Source organism: Mesoplodon bidens, assembly GCF_964165515.1.
Source record: "Mesoplodon bidens genome assembly, chromosome: 7".
Classification (NCBI taxonomy): Eukaryota; Metazoa; Chordata; class Mammalia; order Artiodactyla; family Ziphiidae; genus Mesoplodon; species Mesoplodon bidens.
The window spans coordinates 23,694,178-23,717,187 of NC_138164.1; the positions used below are offsets into that span (position 1 = coordinate 23,694,178).

General features: G+C 40.9%; 1 protein-coding gene across 1 annotated transcript in view; it reads right to left on the minus strand.

Annotated features, from left to right (window-relative positions):
• Positions 1 to 23,010, minus strand: part of DDX10 (DEAD-box helicase 10) — a 291,661-nt gene that overhangs the window by 262,315 nt on the left and 6,336 nt on the right. The window contains exons 2-7 of the mRNA XM_081240203.1: positions 21,042 to 21,102; positions 18,891 to 19,021; positions 17,673 to 17,831; positions 16,507 to 16,627; positions 14,770 to 14,959; positions 11,331 to 11,457 (exon numbers count right to left, since the gene is read on the minus strand). Of these exons, the coding sequence (XP_081096329.1) occupies positions 11,331 to 11,457; positions 14,770 to 14,959; positions 16,507 to 16,627; positions 17,673 to 17,831; positions 18,891 to 19,021; positions 21,042 to 21,102 (789 nt within the window). The remainder of the gene's footprint in view (positions 1 to 11,330; positions 11,458 to 14,769; positions 14,960 to 16,506; positions 16,628 to 17,672; positions 17,832 to 18,890; positions 19,022 to 21,041; positions 21,103 to 23,010) is intronic.

Below are 23,010 nucleotides of genomic sequence, written 5' to 3' on the forward strand. Positions count from 1 at the left end.
CTTAATATATGAGACTAGTAGAGCTGTTGCTTTAGTTTTATTTTTCTTTAGTTTACGTACTTATAAAGGAATACCACTGGTTGCTATGCTGAGGCAGAGTACAGCATCATTTTATTCCTATTTCTCTAACACAGGTGTTAAGAAAATCTCTTCATGAAAATATAGAAAATGGACTGGAAAGGACCTTAACTTTTTGAACTCCTATAAAATATGTCAAAAACATGATGATAGATTACAAATAATTTTATCTATCAGCTAATAACTCCATTAAGTCTTCCTTCAGATTTTGTTGAAAGTAAAGAATGGGAAACCACCTAAATTGCAAAATGACTTGTTACTCCAAAATTAAAGTTATTCACTTTCTAAAACAATATTCTAGTGCTAGGAAGGTTCTCTGATCCTGAGACAATGCACCAGTAACACTAGGGATAGAGGGACTCCTGCCTTTCCTTTGTAAAGTTTTTAAAAGGGTTAACATGAAAGCAGAGATGAGAAAGGAGAGCCCACAGACCAGACCACAGAAGTACTCTCAGGCAACCCAATCTCAAAAAAGCATATATGGAAATTGAAGAACTATTAAAATGGAAGATCAACCAAGAGGCTAAGAGAAAGTTAAGCACGGTTTAAACTGCACTGTAGCATCATGGGTGGTGAGAAGTGGTAAAACTAATGAGAACTGTCAACAGATTGAATATGCGTTGAAGACAAGCAAGAATTAAGGATTCGGTCATTTAATGAGATGGGGAAGAGTTAGAGGGAGAAGAAGTTAGGGATAGGAAATCTTAAAACTGCTTTTCCTATGTTAAATTTAAGATGCCCTCTAGACACTCAACTGGAAATATCTAGTAGTCAAGTGGATAAACAAGTCTGGGGCTCAGAAAAGAAGTCAGGGCTTAGGATGTAGATTTGGCAGTTGTTAGAATACAGATGGCATTTAAAGCCATGGAACTAAAGAGGTATAGAAAGAGTATAGCTCGAGAAAGGGCAGAGTATACTTCGCCCACTGTGAAGAGAAAAGCAGAGTATTACAGAGTAAAAACTTTAAACATTAACTCTTAAAATTATTTCCTTTTACACAGATACGAAAAGCTGAGATTAGAGACAGCTTGGTCCTCTATTCTATGTGGAGCCTCAGGAAAATGCCAGGACTCCAGAGAATAAATGGCTTCACGGAATGCCTAGACCTTCACTATCGGTCCTGGTCAGCTTCACTGACTCCCTGCACCCAGCCTGACCACAGAAAGGTCCCCTTAAGACTGGGGACCTGATGTGGAACACATGCAACCAAGTGACACTTGAGAAGCTTATCCAAGACCTAAGAGAGGAAAAAGACTGACAGAGAGAAGGACTTTCTGCCTGGCCTGAGATGACATTGCCTAAAATAAAAATTATCTCAAGCCTTAGGAGGTGTTACGCACTGTGTCCCATCACATTTTATATGTTGAAATCCTAACCCCAGCACTTCAGAATATGGCTGTATTTGGAAATGGGGTCTTTGAAGAGGTAATTAAGGTTAAACGAGGTCATATGGGTGGACCCTAATTCAATATGAATGATGTCCTTATGAGAAGAGGGTATTTGGGCACAGACAGGCACAGAGGGAAGCCATGGCAGGACACAGGGAGAACAAAGCCGTCTACAAGGCAAGGAGAGAGGTTTCAGAAGGAAACTGACTCTGTACTTTGCTATGGTGGCCCTAGCATGCTAACACTGCAGGGAGAAATACAGCTGTATTTCATGCCCCTCTGTGTTTGAGGATGAAGCTTTGTACTTTCTACAAAAAGAAGCAGGAGGAGAAAGAAAAGGAGGACAATGAGAACAATTATCATTCACTGAGCTCTTAGTCTATCCTGGGGCATGTGTAAGTCCTTTCTATGTGTATTGCTTTTCTGTCGCTGTCTAATGAATTATCACAAACATGGTGACTTCCAGCTCCCATTCATGATCCCACAGTTTCTGTAGATCAGGAATCTGGGCACAGTGGAAGTAAGTTCCCCACTCAGGGTCTCACAGGCTGAAATCAAAGCGTCAGTGGGCTGAGGTCTCATCTGAGGCTTGAGGTTCTCTTCCAAGTTCATGTAGTTGTTGGAAGAGTGCAGTCTGTTGCCTTTGTGTCATCAAAGTCCTTGCTCTCTTGTGTTCTGTCAGCCAGGGACCATGTTCAGCTGACAGAGCCCCACTCTCAGATCCTTGCCCAGGAGCCCTCCCTAAGACTGTCCATAATGTGTCGGCTTTCTTCAAGGCCCACAGAAGAGTGTCTGCTGCTCACCTGATCAGGTCAGGCCCCCCTAAGATACCTCTCTCTTTTTTTTTTTTTTTTCTTTTGCGGTACGCGGGTTTCTCACTGCTGTGGTCTCTCCCGCTGCGGAGCACAGGCTCCAGACGCGCAGGCTCAGCAGCCATGGCTCACGGGCCCAGCCGCTCCACAGCATGTGGGATCCTCCCGGACCGGGGCACGAACCCGCCTCCCCTGCATCGGCAGGCGGACTCTCAACCACTGCGCCACCAGGGAAGCCCCAGATACCTCTCTTTTGATTAAAGAGATTTTGACTGAAGAGATTAAAGAGATTTTGATTATCTCTTTCTTTAGAAGATATAAAATCCTAAAAATCTAAAAGAAGTCCTAAAAAATCTGAAGTCATTCTTTACATGGAAAAATAATGAGGTTCTGTGCTTTCCCCAAAAAACAGACCGCTACTTATCTTCCCCATAAGCTGGAGGAAAACTCACTGCATATTTATCATGCTAAGCTATTGGCAAAAGCTATAAATCTAGAATCAACCTACTATATACCAACAACTATATGTCATCAGGAAATCTGAAATACAGTAGAAGAAAAGTGACACACAAAATCAACCACAGTTTCTTCTCTTTAAGGGAAAAGACCAAGTTTTCTTATACATCACTAAATCCCTTACTTATAAGCACATGACTAGTGTTTAAGAAATGCTGATAAACTAAATAAAGATATAAACAAAACACTACAGGCCCCGGAGGAAGATGGCGGAAGAGTAAGACGCGGAGATCACCTTCCTCCCCACAGATACATCAGAAATTCATCTACACGTGGAACAACTCCTACAGAACACCTACTGAACGCTGACAGAAGACCTCAGACCCCCCAAAAGGCAAGAAGCTCCCCACATACCTGGGTAGGGCAAAAGAAAAAAAGAATAAACAGAGACAATAGGATAGGGACGGGAACTGCACCAGTGGGAGGGAGCCGTGAAGGGGGGAAGGTTTCTACACACTACAAGCCCCTTCGCGGGCGGAGACTGCAGGTGGCGGAGGGGGAAAGCTTCGGAGTAGCGGAGGAGAGCACAGCAACAGGGGTGCGGAGGGCAAAGCGGAGAGATTCTGGCACAGAGGACCGGTGCCCTCAGGCACACACCAGCCCGAGAGGCTTGTCTGCTCGGCCGCCGTGGCGGGCGGGGCTGGGAGCTGAGGCTCGGGTATCGGCTTTCAGTCGGAGCGCAGGGAGAGGACTGGGGCTGGCGGCAGGAAGAGAGCCTGAAGGGGTTAGTGCACCACGGCTAGCCCGCAGGGAGTCCGGGGAAAGGGTCTGGAGCTGCTGAAGAGGCAAGAGACTTTTTTCCCTTTTGTTTCCTGGTGCGCGAGGAGAGGGCATTAAGAGGGCTGCTTGGGGAAGCGCCGGAGACAGGCACGAGCCGCGGGTAAGGCACGGACCTCGGAGACGGGCGTGGGCCGCCGCCCGCCGCCCGCCGCCGCCCGCCGCCGCCCGCCGCCGCCCGCCGCCGCCCGCCGCCGCGGGGCCTGTGTGCGAGTGCGGGTCACTGTCCGCCCCGCCTTCCGGGGGGCCTGTGCACCCCGCCACTGCCGGGGTCCCCGAGACCCAGGGACGGCTTTCCCGGGAAAGCGCACGGAGCGCCACGGGCTGCTGCAACATCACGCCGGCCTCTGCCGCCGCAGGCCCGCCCCACACTGCGCGCCCCTCCCTCCCCTCTGTCTGAGTGAGCCAGAGCCCCCGAATCAGCGGCTCCTTTAAACCCGTCCTGTCTGAGCGAAGAACGGACGCCCTCCGGCGACCTACGCGCAGAGGCGGGGCCAGGTCCAAGGCTGAGACCCGGGAGCTGTGAGAGCAGAGGCAGGGAAATCTCTCTGTGCAGCCTCGGAGGCAGCGGATTAAAGCTCCACGGTCCATTTGATGTGCCCTGCGTCTGTGGAGTGCATGAATGGACAGCGAATCATCCCAAATTGAGGAAGTGGACTTTGAGGACAAGATTTAAGACTTTCCCCCCTTTTCCTCTTTTTACAACGAATTATTCCAAATTAAGGAGGTGGACTTAGAGAGCAAGATTTCAGACTTCTCGCCCTTTTCCTCTTTTTACAACGAATTATCCCAAATTGAGGAGGTGGACTTGGAGAGCAAGATTTTTGATTTTTCCCCCTGCTCTCTTTTTGTGAATGTGTATGTGTAATCTTCTGTGTAAGATTCTCTCTGTATAACTTTGCTTCCACCATATGTCCCAGGGTTCTATCGGTCCGGTTTTTTTTTTTTTTTTCTTCAATAATTACTTTCTAATTTTAATAACGCTACTATATTTCATACTTTATTCTATTTTACTTTACCTGCTCTTTCTTTTTTTCCTACTCTCCCTTCCTCCCTCCCTCCCTCCGCTCCTCCTTTCCTTCTTTCTTTTTCTTTCCTCCCTCCCACCCTTCTTCTTTCCACTTTCTTTTTCTTTCCTTCCTCCCTCCCTCCTCTCTTTCTTCCTTTCCTTCCTCCCTCCCTCCCTCCTTTCTTTCCTTCTTTCTTTCCATCCTTCCTCCCTCCCTCCCTCCTTTCTTTCTTCCTTCCTTCCTTCCTTCCTTTCTTCCCTTCTTCCTTTCTTTCCCTCTCTCTTTCTTTCTTCTACTAATTCTTTCTTTCTACTTTTTCTCCCTGTTATTCTGAGCCGGGTGGATGAAAGGCTCTTGGTGCTGCAGCCAGGAGCCAGTGCTGTGCCTCTGAAGTGGGAGAGCCAACTTCAGGACACGGGTCCACAAGAGACCTCCCAGCTCCACATAATATCAAGCAGCGAAAATCTCCCAGAGATCTCCATCCCAACACCAGCACCCAGCTTCAGTCAACGACCAGCAAGCTACAGTGAGGGTCACCCTATGCCAAGCAACTAGCAAGGCAGGAACACAACCCCACCCATTAGCAGAGAGGCTACCTAAAAACATAATAAGGCCATAGGCACCCCAAAACACACCACCAGACGTGGACCTGTCCACCAGAAAGACAAGATCGAGCCTCAACCACCAGAGCACAGGAATTAGTCCCCCCCACCAGGAAGCCTACACAACCTACTGAAACAACCTTAGCCACTGGGGTCAGACACCAAAAACAACGGGAACTACGAATCTGCAGCCGGCAAAAAGGAGACCCCAAACACAGTAACATAAGCAAAATGAGAAGGCAGAAAAACACACAGCAGGTGAAGGAGCAAGATAAACACCTACCAGACCTAACAAATGAAGAGGTAATAGGCAGTCTACCTGAAAAAGAATTCAGAATAATGATAGTAAAGCTGATCCAAGATTCTATTTCCAAGATCCATAATCTTGGAAATAGAATAGACAACATGAAAGAAACAGTTAACAAGGACCTAGAAGAACTAAAGATGAATCAAGCATCGATTAAAAACACAATAAATGAAATGAAAAATACTCTAGATGGGATCAATAGCAGAATAACTGAGGCAGAAGAACGGATAAGTGAGGTGGAAGATAAAATAGTGGAAATAACTGATGCAGAGCAAAATAAAGAAAAAAGAATGAAAAGAACAGAGGACAGTCTCAGAGACCTCTGGGACAACATTAAACGCACCAACATTCGAATTATAGGGGTTCCAGAAGAAGAAGAGAAAAAGAAAGGGACTGAGAAAATATTTGAAGAGATTATAGTTGAAAACTTCCCCAATATGGGAAAGGAAATAGTTAATCAAGTCCAGGAGGCACAGAGAGTCCCATACACAATAAATCCAAGGAGAAATACACCAAGACACATATTAATCAAACTGTCAAAAATTAAACACAAAGAAATCATATTAAAAGCAGCAAGGCAAAAACAACAAATAACACACAAGGGAATCCCCATCAGGTTAACAGCTGATCTCTCAGCAGAAACCCTACAAGCCAGAAGGGAGTGGCAGGACATAATTAAAGTGATGAAGGAGAGAAACCTGCAACCTAGATTACTCTACCCAGCAAGGATCTCATTCAGATTTGATGGAGAAATTAAAACCTTTACAGACAAGCAAAAGCTGAGAGAGTTCAGCACCACCAAACCAGCTTTACAACAAATGCTAAAGGAACTTCTCTAGGCAAGAAACACAACAGAAGGAATATACCTACAATAACGAACCCAAAGCAATTAAGGAAATGGGAATAGGAACATACATATCAATAATTACCTTAAATGTAAATGGACTAAATGCTCCCACCAAAAGACACAGAGTGGCTGAATGGATACAAAAACAAGAGACCCACTTCAGACCTAGAGACACATACAGATTGAAAGTAAGGGGATGGAAAAAGATATTCCATGCAAATGGAAATCAAAAGAAAGCTGGAGTAGCAATTCTTATATCAGACAAAATAGACTTTAAAATAAAGACTATTAGAAGAGACAAGGAAGGACACTACATAACGATAAAGGGATCGATCCAAGAAGAAGATATAACAATTGTAAATATTTATGCACCCAACATAGAAGCACCTCAATACATAAGGCAAATACTAACAGCCATAAAAGGGGAAATCGACAGTAACACAATCATAGTAGGGGACTTTAACACCCCACTTTCACCAATGGACAGATCATCCAAAATGAAAATAAATAAGGAAACACAAGCTTTAAATGATACATTAAACGAGATGGACTAGGTTGATATTTATAGGACATTCCATCCAAAAACAACAGAATACACATTTTTCTCAAGTGCTCATGGAACATTCTCCAGGATAGATCATATCTTGGGTCACAAATCAAGCCTCGGTAATTTTAAGAAAATTGAAATTGTATCAAGTATCTTCTCCGACCACAATGCTATGAGACTAGACATCAATTACAGGAAAAGATGTGTAAAAAATACAAACACATGGAGGCTAAACAATACACTACTCAATAACGAAGTGATCACTGAAGAAATCAAAGAGGAAATTAAAAAATACCTAGAAACAAATGACAATGGAGACACGACGACCCAAAACCTATGGGACGCAGCAAAAGCAGTTCTAAGGGGGAAGTTTATAGCAATACAATCCCACCTTAAGAAACAGGAAGCATTTCGAGTAAACAACCTGACCCTGCACCTAAAGCAATTAGAGAAAGAAGAACAAAAATACCCCAAAGCTAGCAGAAGGAAAGAAATCATAAAGATCAGATCAGAAATAAATGAAAAAGAAATGAAGGAAACGATAGCAAAGATCAACCAAACTAAAAGCTGGTTCTTTGAGAAGATAAACAAAATTGACAAACCATTAGCCAGACTCATCAAGAAAAAAAGGGAGAAGACTCAAATCAATAGAATTAGAAATGAAAAAGGAGAAGTAACAACTGACACTGCAGAAATACAAAAGATCATGAGAGATTACTATAAGCAACTCTATTCCAATAAAATGGACAACCTGGAAGAAATGGACACATTCTTAGAAATGCACAACCTGCCAAGACTGACTCAGGAAGAAATAGAAAATATGAATAGACCAATCACAAGCACTGAAATTGAAACTGTGATTAAAAATCTTCCATCAAACAAAAGCCCAGGACCAGATGGCTTCACAGGTGAATTCTATCAAACATTTAGAGAAGAGCTAACACCTATCCTTCTCAAACTCTTCCAAAATATAGCAGAGGGAGGAACACTCCCAAACTCATTCTACGAGGCCGACATCACCTTGATACCAAAACCAGGCAAGGATGTCACAAAGAAAGAAAACTACAGGCCAATATCACTGATGAACATAGATGCAAAAATCCTCAACAAAATACTAGCAAACAGAATCCAACAGCACATTAAAAGGATCATACACCATGATCAAGTGGGGTTTATCCCAGGAATGCAAGGATTCTTCAATATACGCAAATCAATCAATGTAATACACCATATTAACAAGTTGAAGGAGAAAAACCATATGATCATCTCAATAGATGCAGAGAAAGCTTTCGACAAAATTCAACACCCATTTATGATAAAAACCCTGCAGAAAGTAGGTATAGAGGGATCTTTCCTCAACATAATAAAGGCCATATATGACAAACCCACAGCCAACATTGTCCTCAATGGTGAAAAACTGAAACCATTTCCACTAAGATCAGGAACAAGACAAGGCTGCCCACTCTCACCACTCTTATTCAACATAGTTTTGGAAGTTTTAGCCACAGCAATCAGAGAAGAAAAGGAAATAAAAGGAATCCAAATTGGAAAAGAAGAAGTAAAGCTATCACTGTTTGCAGATGACATGATACTATACATAGAGAATCCTAAAGATGCTACCGAAAAACTACTACAGCTAATCAATGAATTTGGTAAAGTAGCAGGATATAAAATTAATGTACAGAAATCTCTGGCATTCCTGTACACTAATGATGAAAAATCTGAAAATGAAATCAAGAAAACACTCCCATTTACCATCGCAACAAAAAGAATAAAATATCTAGGAATAAACCTACCTAAGGAGACAAAAGACCTGTATGCAGAAAACTATAAGACACTGATGAAAGAAATTAAAGATGATACAAATAGATGGAGAGATATACCATGCTCCTGGATTGGAAGAATCAATATTGTGAAAATGGCTCTACTACCCAAAGCAATCTACAGATTCAATGCAATCCCTATCAAACTACCAATGGCATTTTTCACAGAACTAGAACAAAAAATTTCAAAATTTGTTTGGAAAAACAAAAGGCCCCGAATAGCTAAAGCAATCTTGAGAACGAAAAACGGAGCTGGAGGAATCAGGCTCCCTGACTTCAGACTATACTACAAAGCTACAGTAATTAAGACAGTCTGGTACTGGCATAAAAACAGAAAGATAGATCAGTGGATCAGGATAGAAAGCCCAGAGATAAACCCACGCACATATGGCCAACTTATCTTTGATAAAGGAGCCAGGAATGTACAGTGGAGAAAGGACAGCCTCTTCAATAAGTGGTGCTGGGAAAACTGGACAGGGACATGTAAAAGTTTGAGATTAGACCATTCCCTAGCACCATACACAAAAATAAGCTCAAAATGGATTAAAGACTTAAATGTAAGGCCAGAAACTATCAAACTCTTAGAGGAAAACATAGGTAGAACACTCTATGACATAAATCACAGCAAGATCCTTTTGGACCCACCTCCTAGAGAAATGGAAATAAAAACAAAGATAAACAAATGGGACCTAATGAAACTTCAAAGCTTTTGCACAGCAAAGGAAACCATAAAGAAGACCAAAAGACAACCCTCAGAATGGGAGAAAATATTTGCAAATGAAGCAACTGACAAAGGATTAATCTCCAAAATTTATAAACAGCTCATGCAGCTCAATAGCAAAAAAACAGACAACCCAATCCAAAAATGGGCAGAAGACTTAAATAGGCATTTCTCCAAAGAAGATATACAGACTGCCAACAAACACATGAAAGAATGCTCAACATCATTAATCATTAGAGAAATGCAAATCAAAACTACAATGAGATATCATCTCACACCAGTCAGAATGGCCATCATCAAGAAATCTAGAAACAATAAATGCTGGAGAGGGTGTGGAGAAAAGGGAACACTCTTGCACTGCTGGTGGGAATGTGAATTGGTACAGCCACTATGGAGAACGGTATGGAGGTTCCTTAAAAAACTACAAATAGAACTACCATATGACCCAGCAATCCCACTACTGGGCATATACCCTGAGAAAACCATAATTCAAAAAGAGACATGTACCAAAATGTTCATTGCAGCTCTATTCACAATAGCCCGGAGCTGGAAACAACCTAAGTGTCCATCATCGGATGAATGGATAAAGAAGATGTGGCACATATATACAATGGAATATTACTCAGCCATAAAAAGAAACGAAACTGAGCTATTTGTAATGAGGTGGATAGACCTAGAGTCTGTCGTACAGAGTGAGGTTAGTCAGAAAGAGAAAGACAAATACCGTATGCTAACACATATATACGGAATTTAAAAAAAAAAAAATGTCATGAAGAACCTAGGGGCAAAACGGGAATAAAGACACAGACCTACTTGAGAATGGACTTGAGGATATGGGGAGGGGGAAGGGTAAGCTGTGACAAAGCGAAAGAGAGGCATGGACATATATACACTACCAAACGTAAGGTAGATAGATAGTGGGAAGCAGCCGCAGAGCACAGGGAGATCAGCTTGGTGCTATGTGACCGCCTGGAGGGGTGGGATGGGGAGGGTGGGAGGGAGGGAGATGCATGAGGGAAGGGATGTGGGAACAGATGTATATGTATGACTGATTCACTTTGTTATAAAGCAGAAAGTAATTAAAAAAATAAAAAATAAATAAAATAAAATAAAAAAATAAAAAAAAAAACACTACAGAATGATAGAGGAAGGTGCAGTTCATTGTCACAAGGGGGTTGGGGAGTGTCAGAAAAGGACTTTTAGGTGTAACAGTTGAGTTTAATCTTAAAGGATATTAAATGTTCCTCCAGAATTAGGGTGGAGGGATGCAGGGAGATCAGCATGAACAAAGATACGGAAGCATGGAAATAAATGGCATATTCAGTTCGGTATTCACGGAGGGTAAGGTAGATATGAGGTTATAAAGTCCTCTAGTTAGTCTAGCCATTCAATTGTTGGTTCTACCAATATTTATTGAGGACTACTATGTCCTAAGTATTGTGCTAGGTGCTAACAACACTAAAGTAAAAACGGACAGTTTCTGCCCTTCCTTATTGAGCTCACAGTCTCATCCATGGGCTCCTTTAAAAATGAAGACGCCGGGGCTTCCCTGGTGGTGCAGTGGTTGAGAGTCCGCCTGCCGAGGCAGGGGACGCGGGTTCGTGCCCCGGTCCGGGGGGATCCCGCGTGCCGCGGAGCGGCTGGGCCTGTGGGCCAGGGCCGCTGAGCCTGCACTTCCAGAGCCTGTGCTCTGCAGCGGGAGAGGCCACAACAGTGGGAGGCCCGTGTACCACAAAAAAAAAAAAAAAAAATGAAGACACCAAGATTTTCATTATCTACAAATCCCTCCACATTTAGCACTGTATTTATTAAAATAGACAAATAGCATTTTCTAACAGAAATTTGATATTTTAAAAGGGACAATTCAACATGAATAACTTAAGAAAAATAAACACTAGGTACCTCTTTACAACTGGAGAAAAATACAATACTTTTCTTCTTCAGGTGGCTTCTCAAAAAGGAATACAGCACACTTATTTTTTGCTGCAGCTCACAGACTATGTAGTTCTGTTCCAAAGTGGCAGGGGTGCTTATGGAAATAAGAGGGAAAATGTTAAAAATATGCCGTGTTGGTAATTTTGAAATCCAGACCAAAAAACAAAACAAATGTTAACACTGGCATGCCTCTCAAGCAGATTTTTCAGACACACACACATACATACATACCCCCAAAAACAACCTCTCTACTGTCCCTTAGGAAATGAATACAACACATGACCAAAATACATACAAAATCCCTTATAGATTATGTATCAAAAATATACATGCAAACAGGGGTCACCCCTGCAAGAGTAGGGTCAAGGATCAACTTAAGGGTATGACAGAACTTGCTGGGCACATGGTACTGTTCTACTTCTTAGCAGGGCCTTGGGTTACAGAGACATACACGTTTATCAAAACTCAGTAAATGTACTCTTAATTTGTTCATTTGTTCGCATTGTATGTAAATCTTACATCAAAAAAGAAAATCTCTATACAAATACTGAACTCTAGTTAGTGATACGTGTACTGAAATATTTAGGGGAAGTGTACAGATGTCTGCAAATTACTTTGAAATGCATCAAAAATAAGGTGGGGGCCTCCCTGGTGGCGCAGTGGTTGAGAGTCCGCCTGCGGATGCAGGGGATACGGGTTCGTGCCCCAGTCTGGGAGGATCCCATATGCCGCGGAGCGGCTGGGCCCATGAGCCATGGCCACTGGGCCTGCGCGTCCGGAGCCTGTGCTCCGCAACGGGAGAGGCCACGACAGTGAGAGGCCCGCATACCGCAAAAAGAAAAAAAAAAAAAAAAAAAAATAAGGTGGATTGATATACAGAGGGATGGGTATAGGGTTTTCACTGCAAAATTCCTTCAATTGTGCTGCGTGTTTGAAATTTCTCATAATAAAAATGTTGGAGAGAAACATACATGCATTTACTCTTTGAACTAATAAACCTACTTTAAGGATTCTGTTCCAAAAAATAATCTGGTAAAAACACAAAAAGATACATTATTATTTACAAAGAAAAAAAAAAGATGGAAATCAACCCATATGTAGTAGAAAACTTGTCTAATGAACTATTGTACACAATAATGTATCATGCAACTGCAAAAAAAGGAATGAGGAATATATATAGTGCTATGGTGTGATCTCTAGGGCATATTGTTAAGTAAAAGCAAAGAATAGTACATAAAATTTGGTACCATTTATCAGAGTGAAGGTATATATACATTCATGCACACACAGGCAACCCTGTGGGTGTGTGTTTGTATAAAGAGGAAAAAAAAGAGCAACATATAGCAATATAAAGGAAACACACTGGTGTACTTCTTCTACATATACTCTGATATACAACTAAGAAAGATTCAATCCTGATTTTTCTGGTCCTTTGTAATTTGAGAGTAAATATTCTTTTATGCCTTAAAATATTCTTGACCATAATCTCTCAGGATATATTAACCAAACCATTAAGTTGCTAAAGGGGAAAATTCAATAACAATATTAAACAAAATTTACAATAGCATCTGCTTTTTATAGTGCTTCTGGTGAATTTGAAATTACAGAGTACTGCAGTCATTATCATATAACCCCCAGTTTTGTAAATTATGTTGCTAAATACCTGTCTTCCAATGTTTTCTGATAGTCACATTTTTTTACAAATGATGGAACTGCTTTCTAGAATCATTTATGAAATAAACAGTTTTTGCATTCATTTTTTTCTAACTAACTCCATGATCTACAGATAATGACCAACTATTATCTACAGAAACTGGGAACAGGGATAATATGTACAATTAATTTAAATTTTAGAGACCACCTAATGATTGAAAAATTAGTGTCAGGTAAAGATAAAAACAGGCAGGGGCTTCCCTGGTGGCGCAGTGGTTGAGAGTCCGCCTGCCGATGCAGGGGGACACGGGTTTGTGCCCCGGTCCGGGAAGATCCCACATGCCACGGAGCGGCTGGGCCTGTGAGCCATGGCCACTGAGCCTGTGCGTCCGGAGCCTGTGCTCCGCAATGGGAGAGGCCACAACAGTGAGAGGCCCACGTACCGCAAAAAAAAAAAAAAAAAAAAAAAAAAAACAGGCAGAAAGGAAACAGCAAAGAGAACAAAGAATAAAATCAAAAGACCTAGACAGTCTTTAGATTATCAAATTAATTGTACCAAGAATTTCAAGAGCTGTCTCGACACAAACTTACAAACAAAATACCAGTGTCTACTCAATGGTAAGCCAAGGAGGAAACTGTACCTCAAATATCTCTTGCCATCCCATTCCTAAGGAGTTCTTGATAACCAAAGCTACCAGAACTCAGATTCTCCAAAGTTTATCCACTAGGATCACCTGGAAGCATAGAATCTAGCCTCTTCTCAGGCTTTTTTTAATCCTAGACATCTATTGGTTGAACAAGGTCAAGGTGGGCCTTAATGCCCATATCCCCTGTATTTAAAGACTTTCCAAGAGGATAACCCAATTTGTTTTCTCAATATATTTCTTTTTAGACTAATATTTCACAGCAAGAAATGAAAGTTAAGATAGAGATAATGGTAGAGGTGAGTCCATATTGAGATCTTCAATTTAAATTCACTGGAAAACATTTCTGGAAGTCAAGTATGTCCAGTCTGCATGTATGTGCGTATGACTCATACCAAACATACGTACACTTCCAGCAGTCATAATATCAAAATATACTTTAAAACATATTTCCCCCAACCCATTTACACCTCTCTCTCTCTCACACACACACACATGCACACACCTTTTACTGTCACACAGACACACATACCTTACTTTCCAGTTTTAGTGAGACCAACACAAAACATTGCTGGAATGTCTTAAACAGAAAGGTATTTTGCTAAATATTAATGCAGTTGATAAAATGTGTTCCATAGCACATTAGTCCTGCATAATACAGCTAAAAATAATGATTCTGTAACAAAACAATTTCGGTAAATGCAGGAAGCTTTATTCATCTCCCACTGCTTTGAAGAATCACAATGTCCAAGAAAATATTAAAGGTTCTGAGAAGTCTTGAAGAACACTGCTTTACCTTAACTCAACATTTGCTATTTATCTATCTAGGTATGCATTTCCCCACCTCACCCCTATTTTATGGGGGAATTTGTTCCCCACACCACATTTTGGAAAATACTGCATTAGAGTAGTCATACATTTAAAGGTGCATAGAGAATTTAAATAATTTTTACCAATATACTTACTATGCTTTGCATATTTAATCAACAATATAAAATAATGTTTTATTTCCTAGAACAGTAGTATTAATTTGAAATGTCAAATTCTTAATCTAAAAAGAGAGAACACTGATTGTGATTGAATCAAATATGGTTTCAAATAGTACATACCTGTATTTTGCTTTTTCATGAACCCAAACATACTCAGGGTTTTTCAAACTCAAGCGTGCAAGGTCCTTTACAGATTTGGTTTGTGTTGCTGAGAAAAGCAAAGTCTGACGTTTCTTGGGAAGGTTTTCAATAATAGCATTCATGGTATCAGCAAAGCCCATATCCAAGATTCTATCTGCTTCATCAAGAACTAAAAAGAGAGATGCAAGTTGAACAACAATACTTAAGATACATGTTAGGCTAAATGCAATATGGTATTCTGCACTGGATTCTAGAACAGAAAAAGGAAATTCGTGGAAAAACTGGTGAAATCGAAAAACAGTCTGTATATTAAATAAATATGCCAATGTTGATCACTTAGTTTTGGCAAAAGTACCAAGGTTATGTAAGGTGTTACACTGGGGGAAACTGAGGGACAGAAGGGTATAGAGGAACGTTCTGTACTGTCACTGCAACTTTCCCATAAATCTAGAATTATTCCGAAGTTGATTTCAAAAAATACACATTAGGGGGCCTCCCTGGTGGCGCAGTGGTTGAGAGTCCGCCTGCCGATGCAGGGGATACGGGTTCGTGCCCCGGTCTGGGAGGATCCCATATGCCGCGGAGCGGCTGGGCCCGTGAGCCATGGCCGCTGGGCCTGCGCGTCCAGAGCCTGTGCTCCGCAACGGGAGAGGCCACAGCAGTGAGAGGCCCACATACCGCAAAAAAAAAAAAAAAAAATACACATTAGGTAACATCATAAGTAGATGTACCTTAAAAGATAACTCTTAGCAGTGTTAAATACTGAGGTGTCTAATTTCATACAGAAAAGAGGGCTTATCTCTTTCTATTTTGATTTAAAAAAGGTCTCAGTGAAAACGGTAATTCAAAAAGTTACATGAAGCAGAAACTAACACACCATTGTAAAGCAATTATACTCCAATAAAGATGTTAAAAAAAAAAAAAAAGAAGTTACACGTACCACAATGCTCACTGCAGCACTACTGACAATAGCCAGGATGTGGAAGCAACCTAAATGTCCATCAACAAATGAATGGATAAAGATGTGGCACATATATACAATAGAATATTACTCAGCCATAAAAAGGAATGAAATTGAGTTATTTGTAATGAGGTAGATGGACCCAGAATCTGTCATACAGAGTGAAGTAAGTCAGAAAAAGAAAAACAAATGCCGTATGCTAACGCACACATATGGAATCTTAAAAAACAGTAATGATGGACCTAGTGGCAGGGCAAGAATAAAGGTGGAAATGTAGAGAACGAACTTGAGGACACGGGGCGGAGGAAGGGGAAACTGGGACGAAGTGAGAGAGTAGCACTGACATATATACACTACAAATGTCAAATGGATGGCTAGTGGGAAGCTGCTGCATAGCACAGGGAGATCAGCTCCGTGCTTTGTGACCACCTAGAGGGGTGGGATAGGGAGGGAGGGAGGGAGACGCAAGAGGGAGGGGATATGGGGATATATGTATACATATAGCTGATTCACTTTGTTATACAGCAGAAACTAACACAACATTGTAAGGCAATTATACTCCAATAAAGATATAAAAAAAAGAAAGTCTGAGTTGTACTCTCTGGATTTAGAACCATATGCCAAAAAATTGCTTCAAGTCATTTCTCAGATTTTTAGTCACAATATTTATTCAATAAAGTATTTCTATCATTAAAATTTATGAGCGCTCACTCTTAAGCCTGAGATTTTTTTCATTAGAGATATATTAGACTCACCTAACATCTGGAGATTGGTAGCATGAAAACATATCGTTTCATCCATGTGTTGAAGAAGCCGACCCGGTGTGCAAACAAGTATATTTATGTTATTGATCCTCTCAGCTTCGTGTTTCAGATCCTGAAAACAGTTGTTTCTTTTGATTACACAGACCCATCACTGAGCAGCCTGTATACCAAAACTATACAGGCTATCTGCATGTGGCATTTCATCATAGCAATGTAAATACTCTAGAAATAAATGTAATTTCTCCCTTCTATTTTTATAGCACATCCAAATTTCTGGGCTAAACAAAGTCCTTAGTGAAGACCTAAAGAGTTCAGAGCCCCTCTAGATTCTTAATCATATCTGGGATTTTGAAACCAAGACTGCTCCAAGTCTTTATTTCCTCCTGTGTCTGCCAGAACCTACTTAAAAACTAGAATTATACCCATTCTTTTAAGTCAGAACCCAGGGACACTGAACAGGCTCTCTGACACCACTCACTGCACTTCATGGACTGAAAACAAGAGCTGAGTTCTCCACATTCTAGAATATCTCTCCTCTAAACAAGAGCCACAGAATGTTAGTTGTTAAAGCTGGGTGATATAGGTACATGAGTATGTGAGGGCTTGTGATACTCTTCCTTTTTTTGTGCATGTTTGCATATAAATTCAAGAACTCCTCACAATCTAGAAGAGACTCTAGCCGAGACAAGCAGTCCAGGTAAACCAGAAGAAAAAGAAGTGGAGCAGCAGGCTTTACTATAACCTAAAATAAACACTCCTCAAAACTACCTTCTACCTTCCTTTCTTCTGCTGCTGACCCAGCAATATTCTGAATTATTCAACCTCCTAGATACTTTATTGAAAGGAACTAGTCTACATACTGAAATGTACCTTTTCCAATGAATATTAACAAACAGATTTACAGACTAATTAGAATTAATTAGTCTCAGAGAATCTGATCAATCCAGATACCCTGACAAAACAGACTTTCTGGACCTGCAAAACTGACAAACATATTCTGGATGATAGTGACCACACCAGGACGCTGCCACCTCCTGTCTAGGGGGCCAGCCTCTGTTTAGATGATATCTCTACCTCTTCCCGGTCAACCGCCACAGTGCTCCAACATAAATAAGTTATAGAAGGAAAGAAAGAAGGACAAGGACAAAAAGACAAACCTTTCCGCCAATGATGAGGCCAGCTGAGAAGTCATGATTCTTCCCTACTTTTCGGAGAACCTCAAAGGTCTGATAGGCCAGTTCTCTTGTAGGTGATATAATCAGAACCCCCAGCCCATCTGTTGGGGTCCACTGCAGACGATACAAGCCTTCCAGCACCTCAAAAAAGAACAAATTCATGTTCAATAAGTCATTTAGAGAGGCAACTTTTTGACTCCTGAGTCAACCTTGCCCCCCCAAATCAAAGGCACCTTCCAAGCAGAAAGCATTACCTGTCATGAGTCTTAATCAGAAAGAAGAAACTGTTTGCTTTGTTTTTTCTTTTTCTTCTATCCACCAGAAGCATCCTCCCCCAAGTCATAGAGGAAAAGAAGCCCCATGGCAGTGCAGTTGCTACCAGAGACATGCCATGAAGAGATGGCAATCAGTGAAAGGTCTGTATAGCCCACAGTTCATTAAAACAGATTTCAGAAAAATATTTGTCACCATTTTCTGAACAGAAACCACATTAAAATAAACTGTGTAACTGCCGTAGTTATACAGTGACTGAATTTTCTAGCTGTAGAAAGATGTTGTTATAAAAAATAGAATTTAAGAGAAAAATGGTTTTTTAACATTTGGAACAAAAAAATCAAATGTGATTTTTCTGAGCTGATTATTTAGCAGGAATTAAAAATTACGAGACCAACTGCATAACAGATATAAGTGAATTCCTAAGAGGCTCTACTGTTTTACTGCTATAAAAGATAGATATCAATGTCCTGGAAAATTCTCAGTGAATGGCCCAATTTCCTTAAAGTGAGCAATTTCAGCTTTATCCTAAACAGGTGGCAAGTATAAATGCGATTGGCAGGTTTACAAGGGTGAGTACAGAAACAGCCTTCCCTGCCATGCCACCGGGCTCATTGCAGAGAAGAACCATTCTGACCTGCCACCCTGGAACACCCCACATCCTTCAGGAATTCAGGCTTGTCGGCACACGATAATGCATTCATTTAATAAGTTATTGAGTGCCTATCACGTGCAAGGTGCTGTGCTAAGACATGGGGGATATACAATAGAGAACAAGGCAAATGTGGCACCAGTCTGATAAAGCTTGCATTCTAGCCAGGGAAACCCAACATGAAACAACTCTTCACATAATTATTTCTATCTAGGCACAGAATGTTTTAAAATCATATAACAAAGGATCTGACCCAACATGAAAAAACTACTTACTGGAACAAGGAAAGCCAAAGTCTTGCCAGATCCAGTTTTGGCAGCTCCAAGGACATCTTTACCTTTCAATGCCAACCCAATGGTCTGCTTCTGTATCTCAGTTACCAAACGGTACTGCGCTTCTTGCAAACCTGCCAGTATGGACAGGAAGAAAACGACACTTCAGAGCATCCCTGTAGAACAGTACTATGGGCTGAATTGTGCACCCCCTCAATATCAGAATTCATATGTTGAACCCCTAACCCCCAGTACTTAGAATGTGACTGTGTTCAGACACAGGTGATTAAAGAGGTGATTAAGTTAAAATGAGTCCATTAGGGTGGGCCCAAATCCAATCTGACTGATGTCTTTATAAGAAGGGAAAATTTGGACATAAAAACAAACACTAGGGGTGTGAGTACACAGAGGGACAACTACTTTGAGAGGCAGCAGAGGGCAACCATCTGTAAGCCAAGGAGAGAGGCCTGGAACATATCCTTCCATCATGACCCTCAGAGGAAACCACTCCTGCCAGCACCTTTATCTTAGACTTCTGGCCTCCAGAAAAATGAGAAAATAAATTTCTGTTGTTTAAGCCACCTAGTCTGTGTTATTTTGTTCTGGTGGCACTAGCAAATCAATACAAAAGGTGACACATTTTTGTTTGTTCTCTTGCTTATTTTAAACATTTTAATTATTCAGAGGCCCTGGCACCTTGGTTTTTTACTAGTTTTTTTTTTTTAACCAGTCCAGAAAGAATGAGAATGACAAATTGGTAAAACTTAAATTAATATTGTTTCTTGCTATAGGTTTTCATGATATCAAAATAAGATTTTTTTTGAATTTTATTTTATTTTTTTATATAGCATGTTTTCTTCTGTTTTGTTTTTGGGTTTTTTTTGCAGTACGCGGGCCTCTCACTGTTGTGGCCTCTCCCGTTGTGGAGCACAGGCTCAGGACGCGCAGGCTCAGCGGCCATGGCTCACAGGCCCAGCCACTCCACAGCATGTGGGATCCTCCTGGACCGGGGCACGAACCCGTGTCCCCTGCATCGGCAGGCGGACCCTCAACCACTGCACCACCAGGGAAGCCCGCATGTTCTTATTAGTTATCTATCTGATACATATTAGTGTATATATGTCAATCCCAATCTCCCAATTCATCCCACCACTACCAACACCACCACCCCCCGCTTTCCCCTGCTTGGTGTCCATATGTTTGTTCTCTACATCTGTGTCTCTATTTCTGCCTTGCAAACTGGTTCATCTGTACCATTTTTCTAGGTTCCACATATATGTGTTAATACACGATTTTTTTCTTTCTGACTTACTTCACTCTGTATAATAGTCTCTAGGTCCATCCACGTCTCTATCAATGACCCACTTTCTTTCCTTTTTATGGCTGAGTAATATACCACTGTATATATGAACCACATCTTCTTTATCCGTTCATCTGTCAATGGGCATTCAGGTTGCTTCCATGACCTGGCTATTGTAAACAGTGCTGCAATGAACACTGGGGTGCATGTGTCTTTTTGAATTATGGTTTTCTCTGGGTATATGCCCAGTAGTGGTACTGCTGGGTCATATGGTAATTCCATTTTTAGTTTTTTAAGGAACCTCCATACTGTTTTCTATAGTGGCTGTATCAATTTACATTCCCACCAACAGTGCAAGAGGGTTCCCTTTTCTCCACACCCTCTCCACACGCTCTCACATTTGTTGTTTGTAGATTTTCTGATGATGCCCATTCTAACTGTTGTGAAATGATACCTCACTGTAGTTTTGATTTGCATTTCTGTAATAATTAGTGAGGTTAAGCAGCTTTTCATGTGCCCCTTGGCCATCTGTATGTCTTCTTTGGAGAAATGTCTATTTAGGTTTTCTGCCCATATTTTGATTGGGTTGTTTTTTTAATATTGAGCTGCCTGAGCTGTTCATATATTTTGGAGATTAATCCTTTGTCCGTTGACTCATTTTCAAATATCTTCTTCCATTCTGAGGGTTGTCTTTTCGTCCTGTTTATAGTTTCCTTTGCTATGCAAAAGCTTTTAAATTTCTTTAGGTCCCACAAAATAAGACTTTTTTCAGGTTAAACTTTCTCTAAACATTTTCCATTTAAAAAAAGCATGAAGAAATCCAACAATATGTCCCAAGATCACCATGAACCTACCTTTCAGTGTTTTTTTGGACAAGGGGAAATCTGAAAATCTTGTAATTTCATTTACATTTATCTGAAAAGTAAAAGGGGACTATGTGAGATAAGGCAAAATAACATACTGCATAATTCATTTGTTTTACAACAAAACTAATTTTTGTCTACATTGTGCTGCCTAGCACATCCTTGGTACTGCAGGATTGAATTCAATCATCACTTCTAAGTAAAAACTATCATTCCTTCTGAAAAGAAATATGCCTTGAAGAAGCTATCATCAAAAATATAACTCTGGGGCTTCCCTGGTGGCGCAGTGGTTGAGAGTCCGCCTGCTGATGCAGGGGATACGGGTTCGTGCCCCGGTCTGTGAAGATCCCACATGCCGCGCAGCGGCTGGGCCCGTGAGCCATGGCCACTGAGCCTGCGCGTCCGGAGCCTGTACTCCACAACGGGAGAGGCCACAACAGTGAAAGGCCCGCATACCGCAAAAAAAAAAAAAAAAAAAAAAAAAAAAATATATATATATATATATATATATATATATAACTCTGCAACCATTTCAACTGGTTAAAAAAAAAGACTTCATTCACTCAACACACAGACACACACACACACACCCCTACCTTCACTATCTTCGAACACCTCTAAAATGTTAACAATACAGTAAGCCATCATCACATCAATTTTAGGAAGACAATTTCCTTTCATCCCATCCTTCAAAGAATATCAGTCTAGGAAGTAAAGGGCAAAATGACTATAAACCACAGACCACGATGAGAAAACTTCTCTTTACACACTGTGGAGACTAACTTGAAGTTAGGTGCAGAAATATATCTTGCTAGCACAAACCTTTCAAACCCAACCTGACAACTACTCGTTCGGGGGTATACTGGAGGAGGGGTATTATTTAACAATAACCAGGGAAAGTGTCTCTGTCATGATCTGAAGTCACAAAAAGTAACATTTTGCCTTTTAACTTTACATTACCTAAATGTTCATCACTGATGTTCTTCATTAGCATAAACCCAATTTTCTGAATTTCATTTCGGATGCTCAGGAGAATTATTTTATCATAGATGCTGAAAGTAGGAACTACTCAGATCTGGGAATGTGCTGCCAAATTATTCATGATTTGCAAAAGGGGAAAGCTGCATTTGTAAGGTTCATTTATTAAAATTACACTCCAGGCAGTAAAGGGATGACAGCTTGTATTTCATTTTAGTCTACAGATTCTTAATGTAGTCCAGACAGGGTTATTCTCTGGCCTCAAATGATGAAAACATAATTATTAAAACATTGCCTTAATCCGTACAACTCATTCCAGATAACACTGGAGAGGAGGCACAATCAGTGTACGAACAGTAGAAGGAGAAAACTTTATTCAAATAATATCCTGTCCTATCAAGGAACCTAAATTAGGAGGTAAGTAGTCTCCCAAACCAGATATTAAAATCGGGTGCAGTCCACCCTGCATTTGTGGTATTATCAGCTAAAAATCTGTTTTCACAGCAAGTAGAATGCTTACAGGAGCTAGACGGGCAACACACTCTTTAATCCCCATCATAGATACAGCCCACAGGCAAACTGGGCTACTCAGACAAAAGAGTGCATATCTTTCTAAAGTCTATCAACCTCCTAAAGGGAAAGTCTGGAAGAAACAAACTATTCCAGTACTCTACCAGCCATTACAACATAAAACTGCATACTACACACTTAGAAAGAGGTCACCAAAGAAAGAAAAAGGACATTTTTTACTCCACTGATGTCTAGAACAAGGGTCAGCAGACTATGGCCCACAGGCCCAATCTTTTCCTCCCTGTTTTTGTAAATACAGTTATATTGGAGCACAACTACAACCATCCATTTACATACTGTCTATGTAGTTGTGCCAGAGACCATATGGCCCACAAAACTTATATTCACTATCTTAATATTCACAACTACAACCATTCATTTACATACTGTCTATGTAGTTGTGACAGAGACC